A 10,000-nucleotide genomic window follows, 5' to 3' on the forward strand; every position below is an offset into this window, starting at 1 on the left:
TCGTGTGTGTGTGTGTGTGTGTGTGTGTGTGTCCTATAGCCCATACAGGAGCGCTGTGAGCCTCAGTCGTTCCCTCAGTCTCTGCACGGGTGTCTTCTCTCGGGTCAGCTCGTGTATGTGTGTGTGTGTGTGTGTGTCCTATAGCCCGTACAGGAGCGCTGTGAGCCTCAGTCGTTCCCTCAGTCTCTGCACGGGTGTCTTCTCTCGGGTCAGCTCGTGTGTGTGTGTGTGTGTGTGTCCTATAGCCCGTACAGGAGCGCTGTGAGCCTCAGTCGTTCCCTCAGCCTCTGCACGGGTGTCTTCTCTCGGGTCAGCTCGTGTGTGTGTGTGTGTGTGTGTGTGTGTGTGTGTGTGTGTGTGTGTCCTATAGCCCGTACAGGAGCGCTGTGAGCCTCAGTCGTTCCCTCAGCCTCTGCACGGGTGTCTTCTCTCGGGTCAGCTCGTGTGTGTGTGTGTGTGTGTCCTATAGCCCATACAGGAGCGCTGTGAGCCTCAGTCGTTCCCTCAGCCTCTGCACGAGTGTCTTCTCTCGGGTCAGCTCGTGTATGTGTGTGTGTGTGTGTGTGTGTGTGTGTGTGTGTGTGTGTGTGTCCTATAGCCCGTACAGGAGCGCTGTGAGCCTCAGTCGTTCCCTCAGCCTCTGCACGGGTGTCTTCTCTCGGGTCAGCTCGTGTGTGTGTGTGTGTGTGTGTGTCCTATAGCCCGTACAGGAGCGCTGTGAGCCTCAGTCGTTCCCTCAGCCTCTGCACGGGTGTCTTCTCTCGGGTCAGCTCGCTCACGGCTCGCCTCAGCTTCTCCTGGTTCCTCTCCAGATACTCCTGCGCCTCGCTCTGCATCTGAGACAGCTTCTCGCTCCGGCTCTCGTCCAGAGACACGTCCTCGCTCAGGAACGGGTTCAGGCGGAAGTACGTGTTCGGCGGGAGCAGAGCGTCCAGCATAGTGTGCACTTCTGAGGGAGGGAGGGAGGGAGAGAGAGAGAGAGAGAGAGAGAGAGAGAGACAATGAGACTACAATGTGAAGCGTTCAAAAACACAAGGAACCTTTACTTTAACAAATTTAACCATATAATCCCAAACTTCAAAGACCTGAATGAAATTTCTAAATTAAACTTTCTCCTGGGAGAAGGAGACAGAACTTATCTTGCTGCCCAATATGTACAAACATGCCACAACCTGAGGGGCAGTGAGTGACCGACACACAAATATATCCAAACATTGTGTTAAGTTTCATAACTTATATATAGTAAAGTCATTACTATATAAGAACATTGCTATATGTTTTTTTTTTTTTTTTTTCATATAACTGTTTTATTATGTTTTTATATATTACGTATATATTTTATTTGTATATTTTGTATATGCTTTGGCAACATTGTTTCAAAAACTTTCATGCCAATAAAGCCCCTTTGAATTTGAATTTGAATTTGAGAGAGAGAGAGAGAGAGAGAGAGAGAGAGATTCACTAAAGGATGAATCTGATTCGGTTCACTTCAGTGTTGTTAATAGCATCCGCACTGTGCTTTATGCTGCTCTTTACACATTATAAATGACTAAATCTACATCTGTTTCTCTACAGCTAAGTTGCAAATTTAACTTTTTGTAAAAATAGCAATATTGCATTCCAGAACAAAATCATAATTTCATGGGAATCTGCTGGATCGTATATCAGTAATAAAAATGTTTTTTTCCCACATGATAAATGACTTTTCATATTAGATACAGTAATTATTTGTCTCAATTAAGTGCATGCATTTTAAGATTTTATGCACGTGTGTGAATTTTAAAAGAAAACTATTATATAAATATTATATTTAAAAGTGTTTCCACCAAAATTTCTGCACGTCTCATCAGATAAGAGAGATGGGGCTGAACTGAGAGCATGAGTTATTATATGCGCATGTGTGATCAGATGCACGGGGAGGAAGGGAGTTAATCTGGGAGTTATTAATAACCTGTGTGATCGTGTTTAATCTCGAGCGCTGCAGTATGAACACTACACTACTGCGAGACTCAGCAGAGAGAGCTATGGGTTATGTGCATCAGAGTGACAGCTGTCAATCATCTGACATGTCATGTGACAACCTATAGAGGTTATGCATTGCCGTCACCTTCCCGCGGGAACACACTCCCTCAGCCGGACTGAGTTGCAGAAGAGCTGCTGAGTGACTGGAGGTAATAGGAGAAACTGAGACGACGCCAGTAAAACACCCGATTATCAGTTTAAACTAAAGGTTGGACTCGATATAGTGTTCCTTACAACTTACCTAAGATCCAGTGATCCGAGAATATTGACATGCAGCCAGGAATCTTGTTTCCTGACATTTATATGAGCCTGATTTCGAGGCCTGTGAGCGCTTTATATAAATATAGGTCTGCATCCAGGTGATCACTTAAGGCTGATTTATACTTCTGCGTCGGACCTACGCCGGAGCCTCTACGCTGTAGGCAACGCGTTGGTTTTCATTTATACTTCTGCGTCGTTGTCCGCGTTGACGCGCAATTACACATGCAGAGGGAGCGTGTGAAACCCGAGGGAGCGGTCCTAGCAGACCAATCACAGCGCTTGCGTCCGCGTAGAGTTGACGCGTTGTTACATCTTTGGAGAGGTGCACGTCAGGGTACGCCGAAGGGTACGCGCGCTACACAGCCTACGGCATAGCTACGGCATGAGTTTGACGCAGTAGTAAAAATTGGCCTTTATATCAATGTTAGAATCATCCAGCCATAAAACTTGTATTGTTTTTTGTTAGTGTTTATATAAAAACATATGCTTAATAAGCTGACAACGCACGTGACCGTGTAACAAAGAAACCAGTTTTCTTTTATCGGAGTAAGGTCATAAACGGCTTCACCATAAACCGGTCCACACAGGAAGTGTTCTACCTCTTACACTAATTTCACGAGGTATGTAAAAGCATTAACCTCTTTCGTGACCCAGAAAATGAGTAACAGTGGAGTAACCCTCATGTTGGTGTAGTTATGGGTCAGACTAGCGGATGTGTAACAGTGGAGTAACCCTCGGTGTGTGTGTAGTTATGGGTCAGATTAGTGGATGTGTAACAGTGGAGTAACCCTCGGTGTTGGTGTAGTTATGGATCAGATTAGTGGATGAGTAACAGTGGAGTAACCCTCGGTGTTGGTGTAGTTATGGGTCAGATTAGTGGATGAGTGACAGTGGAGTAACCCTCAGTGTTGGTGTAGTTATGGATCAGATTAGTGGATGAGTAACAGTGGAGTACCCTCTGTGTGTGTGTAGTTATGGGTCAGATTAGTGGATGAGTAACAGTGGAGTAACCCTCGGTGTTGGTGTAGTTATGAGTAAGATTAGTGGATCAGTAACAGTGGAGTAACCCTCTGTGTTGGTGTAGTTATGGGTCAGATTAGTGGATGAGTAACAGTGGTGTAACCCTCGGTGTGTTTATAGTTATGGGTCAGATTAGTGGATGAGTAACAGTGGAGTAACCCTCGGTGTGTGTATAGTTATGGGTCAGATTAGTGGATGAGTAACAGTTGAGTAACCCTCGGTGTTGGTGTAGTTATGGGTCAGATTAGTGGATGAGTAACAGTGGAGTAACCCTCGGTGTTGGTGTAGTTATGAGTCAGATTAGTGGATAAGTAACAGTGGAGTAACCCTCGGTGTTGGTGTAGTTATGAGTCAGATTAGTGGATGAGTGACAGTGGAGTAACCCTCGGTGTTGGTGTAGTTATGGATCAGATTAGTGGATGAGTAACAGTGGAGTAACCCTCGGTGTTGGTGTAGTTATGGGTCAGATTAGTGGATGAGTAACAGTGGAGTAACCCTCGGTGTTGGTGTAGTTATGGGTCAGATTAGTGGATGAGTAACAGTGGAGTAACCCTCAGTGTTGGTGTAGTTATGAGTCAGATTAGTGGATGAGTAACAGTGGAGTAACCCTCGGTGTGTGTGTAGTTATGAGTCAGATTAGTGGATGAGTAACAGTGGAGTAACCCTCGGTGTGTGTGTAGTTATGAGTCAGATTAGTGGATGAGTAACAGTGGAGTAACCCTCGGTGTGTGTGTAGTTATGAGTCAGATTAGTGGATGAGTAACAGTGGAGTAACCCTCGGTGTTGGTGTAGTTATGGGTCAGATTAGTGTATGAGTAACAGTGGAGTAACCCTCGGTGTTGGTGTAGTTATGAGTCAGATTAGTGGATGAGTAACAGTGGAGTAACCCTCGGTGTTGGTGTAGTTATGAGTCAGATTAGTGGATGAGTAACAGTGGAGTAACCCTCGTGTTGGTGTAGTTATGGGTCAGATTAGTGGATGAGTAACAGTGGAGTAACCTTCGGTGTTGGTGGCGCTGCTGATGACGTTGCTGAGCTTGGTCTTCAGGCTGGTGAAGGAGACGCTGTTGCTGCCGGCGCTCTCGAAGCGACCGGTTCCCAGAGACACCACACACTGCAGCGGGACGTCCGGCCACAGACACTGACACTCGTGGATGGCCAGAGCCGTGGGGTTGTTGACCAGCATCCCACCGTCCTGCAGACACTCAACACTGTCAAACATCCGCTTTCTGGATCACGTTCATTAACCAGGAAACACTTTACAATAAGTTTCATTAGTTAGCATTAGTTAATGCACTGTGAACTGACATGAACAAACAATGAACAGCTGTATTTGTCTTAACTAACATTAACAAAGATTAATAGATACTGTAAAAAATACTCATTCCTCATTGTTAGCTCTAATGTTAACTAATAAACCTTGTAAAGTGTTACCATTAACCCTATAAAGATACTGTATCATATTAGATTTTCATGATCTGATAAACCTGTCAGTCTCCTCCAGTCCTTCTGTGTCTGATTGATCGTTTAGACTCAAGTAAGAGTCTTTCAGTATAATTGTACAAACTTCAGCTCAAGCTTCTTGTGTCTTTTTCTGCTGTCAAATCTGCACTGATTTTATCAAGTAAACATAATAACTACTTTAATATTGTTAGTAATATTTCAGCTGAACTGAAGCAGGTTTACTTGATTATCATACACCAGGAAGGTTTATTTGTTCATCTCTCAATCATTATATTGCATTGCATTATACGTTTTAAAACTACAGAGCTTTGATCATAAACTAAGCATTTAAATATAATCTTACTAAGACATTGGCAGATATTAATATTTATATGCATTTCTTGTGTCTTCTTTGGGGCGCTGCACTGTGGCGACCTGTGGAAGCAGTAGCGTCAAAGTAGTAACACGTTTGTTTGTTTGTTTGCTTGTTCGTCCTTTTTGGATTGGATTGTGTATACTGAACTATCATGATGATATATCGCACGTTTGTGAACCTGCTGATTATTTGCTTATTCCTCGGCTATTTTGCGAGAGGACAGCGTGGGGAGCGGCTTCAATACAGTCATGACTTCCTTGTGCAGTTCCGTGCTTCTGACTACGGCGTGTTGGATCAAATCCTCGACTGGCCTGCAGAAATCTTAAGGAGTGAGTTTCCCAGTGTGCGTACAGAAAAGACTGCAGGACAGAAGGTGAGGAAACGGGGGAAGAAAGGGGGATTGCGGCAGAGATTACGTAAACAGCGATTGAACCGCATTCCACTCCCTTCAATAATCCTGGCCAACTGCCAGTCTCTCAGGAATAAACTGGACGAATTACAAGCAAATGTCCGGTTTCTCTCTGATTATAGAAATGCATGTGTTATTTCCCTGACTGAGACTTGGCTTAAAGAACATGACTTAGACTCTGATTTGGAAATCGATGGCTTCGGTGTTCCAGTGCGGTTGGACAGGGATGCCGCTGTAACGGGAAAATCCTTGGGTGGAGGGGTATGCATCTACGTTAACCAGCGTTGGTGCAGGTCTGTGATTTTGAGAGAATCTGTGTGTACTCCCGATATTGAACTGTTGTCGATTTCACTCCGCCCCTTCTACTTGCCCCGGGAGTTTCCACAAATATTTATTTCTGTTGTATACATCCACCCAAAGGCTAATGTGGAAAATGCCTCGGATATTTTATGTAAAGTGGTACACCGGCTTCAAAGCATCTCCCCTGATGCACCTAATATTGTGATGGGAGATTTTAATCATTGTAAAATGAAGACATCACTTATACATTTTGAACAATATGTGGACTGTCCTACCAGATATGGAAAATGTTTGGATCTTTGTTATGGGTCTATTAAGGGGGCATATAAGTCGTCATTAAGAGCCCCTTTGGGCAAGTCTGACCATCATGTTGTTTATTTAGCCCCTACTTATAAACCTGTTTTAAAAAGGGAAAAAACAGAGAAGAAATTAGTTCCTGTTTGGTCTGAAGACTCAATTCAAGAGTTGATGGGATGCTTTGAATGTACTGATTGGGACTTGTTCAAATCCGAATGTACTGACTTAGACGATCTTACTGAAACTGTGACTAGCTATATTGAATTTTGTGAAGACTTGGTAATTCATAAAAAAGCATGTATAGTTTTTCCAAACAATAAGCCTTGGATTACTAAACAAGTTAAAAATTCTATTAACTTAAGGAATATTTATTTTAAACAAGGCGATAGTATTCGGTACAAAGAGGCCAATAAACAAGTTAGAAATGAGGTGAAATTGGCAAAATTGCGGTACAAGGAAAAGATAGAAACTATGTTTACAAATGGAAAGTCTCATGTAGCTTGGGACGGAGTGAAGTCTATTATCGGAACTAAACAGAAGAGAAAATGTATTAGTTTTGGAGGGAAATCTGATTATGAATTAGCAGATGCTTTTAATTCGTTTTATGTACGTTTTGACAATCATGATTTTTCAAGAGAATTGTCTGAATATAGGGGAAATTCTGTGACTCAGAACACTCCTGTTAAAATTAAAATTAATGAGGCTGATGTACGTAGCTGTTTTAGTCAGGTCAAGGTTAGAAAGAGTCCAGGCCCTGACCACATTGGTGGTAGGTTGTTGAAAAACTGTGCAGAGCAGCTTTCAGGGATTTATTCATTTATTTTTAATGAATCATTAAAATTTTCTAAGGTCCCTCGTTTATGGAAAGATGCCATTGTGGTACCAATTGCGAAAAAAAGAAATTCTTCTTCACTTAAAGACTACAGGCCTGTTGCATTAACCTCCTTGATTATGAAATCTTTTGAAAAAATAGTAAGGAAGGAGATTTTAACCCTAACACAGTCAGCACTTGATCCTATGCAGTTTGCATATAGATCTGGTAGAGGAGTTGATGATGCCACTTGTACCTTGTTGAATATGATTTTAGGACATTTAGAAGGCAAGAAAAGTCATGCACGTTTGCTTTTTATAGATTTTTCTTCTGCTTTTAATTGTGTTCAGCCTCACATTTTGGCAAAGAAATTGATTGATACTTTTAAACTAGATCTAAATACTGTGTGCTGGTTGGTGGATTTTTTAACTAATAGATCCCAAAGAGTACGGGTCAATGGAGTGGTGTCGAATATTTTGATGTCCTCCACGGGTACGCCACAAGGTTGCGTTTTGTCTCCTCTTTTGTTTTCTTTATACACCGATGATTGTCGTAGTGCTTTTAATGGGAGACACATTGTTAAATTTGCGGACGACTCTGTGATTGTGTCTCTTCTCACTGAGTCTGAGCCAGATATTGGGCCAGTGATCGATAATTTTATTCAATGGTGTGATGATTCATTTTTAAATATTAATGCTTCAAAAACAAAAGAGATGCTTATTGACTTCCGTAAGAAGAGCTCTGCACCTGTGTTGCCTTCTATCATAAAGGGACAGCAGGTAGAAGTAGTCAAACAATATAAATATTTAGGGACTATAATTGACGATAAACTACAATTTGAGGAAAACACCGATATAATTAGAGGAAAAGCTCTTCAGCGTATGTATTTTTTAAGGAAACTTCGACTTTTTAACATGGATGTTTCTTTTATGAAAATGTTTTATACATGCTTCATTGAAGCCATTTTAAGTTTTTCCATCGTCTGCTGGTATGGTAACCTTAATTTAAAGAACAGGAGGAAGCTGACAAGCATTGTGACAATGTGCAGTAAGATAGTGGGGACCGATTTAAGGACTATCTCACAGATTTATGAGTGCAGGACAATTAGGAAGGGCCGGGTAGTGCTTTCTGATGTTACTCATCCATTGTGTGCTGAATTTCAACTCCTTCCTTCAGGGCGGAGATTTAGACTCCCCTTGTGTAAATCAAATAGATATAGAAATTCTTTCATACCGGCGGCAATTAAGTTTTTAAATGATTTTTTGTAATTCAAGGTGATTGATGTGTTGTGTTGTGTTGTTAATATGTGTATGTGTATACTACTGCTCCTACTGCTGTCTATACAAAGAATTGCCTTTAAGGACAATAAAGTTTAACTTAATTTTATGTAAGTATCTGCTATAGTGTTCTAAATATCTCATTGATTTACATTACAATTTACTATTTCACATGTCAGGCTTTACAGGATTAATAATGGTTCAAACTTTGCATTTTAAAGAATATTCATTTTAACAGTAAACCTCTGTTGTGCAGCACTTTGTTTGTCAAAAGATAAAAGGAATAGTTACATTTTCATTTGATTACATTTAAAGGATTATTCAATTGTTAATGTTTTATGACTTTGTTTGATTACCACCGTTTTTGATAATACATTTTAATTAAATCTAAAAAAAATAAAACAGACAAAACAGGATTTCCGAAAGGCTTATTCTGAAAGATTATTGTAATTTTAAATAAATAATCAAATGCTTAACTCCTATTCATTAGACATGCTTTTTGATTATTAAAATTCAATTAAGGAATCCAGAAAATTTTACACAGGAATTAAATTAAACGTGGGAAAAAATTCAACATATTTCTGCATTTATTACTCTGCACATATTCTGTACTTTTGACTGTCCTAAATCACAGCAGAAACTCCTGACTCCATTCAAACGACTGTTCTTTTCTGCTGATGTAATCAAGACCGTGTGGGCGGGGAAATTAATATTAGCCAATGATATCACACCGCAACATTCATTATCCAATCAAATCCTGATTTTTTTTCCGTTTTCTTGTTTTATATCCCATCGCTCTCAGTCTCTATATTCATGTAACACTTCTGAGGTTCACAGCGATCATCTACTTCACAGTAAAAGTCAAAAGTGTCTGGCAGGTCAAAGGTCACGCGGCCTGCTAATGTCACTCTCTCTTAAACGGCAACATCAAGCAGCCAAACACGGCAGGGTCAAAGGTCAAAGAGGTCGAGAGATATTGGGGGCCATTCTGATAAATAAAACACATTTGACTTCATTTAATCTCAACATGAACTTCCTCGAAACACCTAACTGTGATTTCATTCATCAAGATAAAGAGTAGTCGTTCTCGTTAGAGGTCCGAGCGACTGTTCTCAGTTTCTCTGACCAAGGACAGATCATTCTTTATTCATTAAGAGTTGCTCAAGAGTGTGTGTGTGTGTGTGTGTGTCTCATCAAACAGAGAGGATTTCAGCATCTGTGTGTTTATATCAGACACACACTGAAAACATGACGCTCTTCTGTGCTTCTGTCTCGTTTTCCAGCACTAATATCTCAACATTCTTACATCAAGACACATTTACTGGAGAAGCAGCAAAAGGACTGAAGATATGAAGACTTGCTTACAGAATAATGTCTCAATTCAGTCTCTCTTCTCTTTCTCTCACATTCTTTATCAGCTCATTTGAAGCCTGTGACTGCAGAGGTCAGAGGTCATGGAGGAGTAATTGGATAATGAGGCGTAATGACCTCTCCTGACCCGTCGAGTCACACTGACACTCTGTCAACCACAAACTCTCTTCATGATGATGCATGTGTTCAGAAAACAGGCCTAATATCCTCAGTCATGGTTCTCCTCAAGTATCTTGATTTAAAGCTGCAGTCCGTAACTTTTTTTGGGTTAAAATGATCCAAAACACATGTTTGAGCAAGTACATACCCAGAACTCTCTGCTTGCCGTAGCTCGATTCAAAATGGTAAGCTTGTAATAATGTTTTTAATTCCAGTGGTACTGGCGGATTTCTGCGGTGAATCCAATTGCAGATT

At 41.1% G+C, this 10,000-nt stretch overlaps 1 protein-coding gene across 2 annotated transcripts in view; it reads right to left on the reverse strand.

Annotated features, from left to right (window-relative positions):
- Positions 1 to 115: 115 nt before the first annotated feature.
- LOC308684372 (calcium-independent phospholipase A2-gamma) overlaps positions 116 to 10,000 on the reverse strand; it is a 53,185-nt gene continuing 43,300 nt past the window's right edge. Inside the window, exons 10-11 of one of the 2 annotated variants that reach the window (XM_081355551.1) lie at positions 4,302 to 4,497; positions 116 to 949 (exon numbers count right to left, since the gene is read on the reverse strand). In XM_081355551.1, coding sequence (XP_081211677.1) covers positions 696 to 949; positions 4,302 to 4,497 — 450 coding nt within the window. In that variant the 3' untranslated portion in view covers positions 116 to 695. The remainder of the gene's footprint in view (positions 950 to 4,301; positions 4,498 to 10,000) is intronic. The other variant, XM_081355550.1, reaches the window with a different exon arrangement.

Source organism: Scardinius erythrophthalmus (genome assembly GCF_964197995.2).
Source record: "Scardinius erythrophthalmus genome assembly, chromosome: 24".
NCBI lineage: Eukaryota > Metazoa > Chordata > Actinopteri > Cypriniformes > Leuciscidae > Scardinius > Scardinius erythrophthalmus.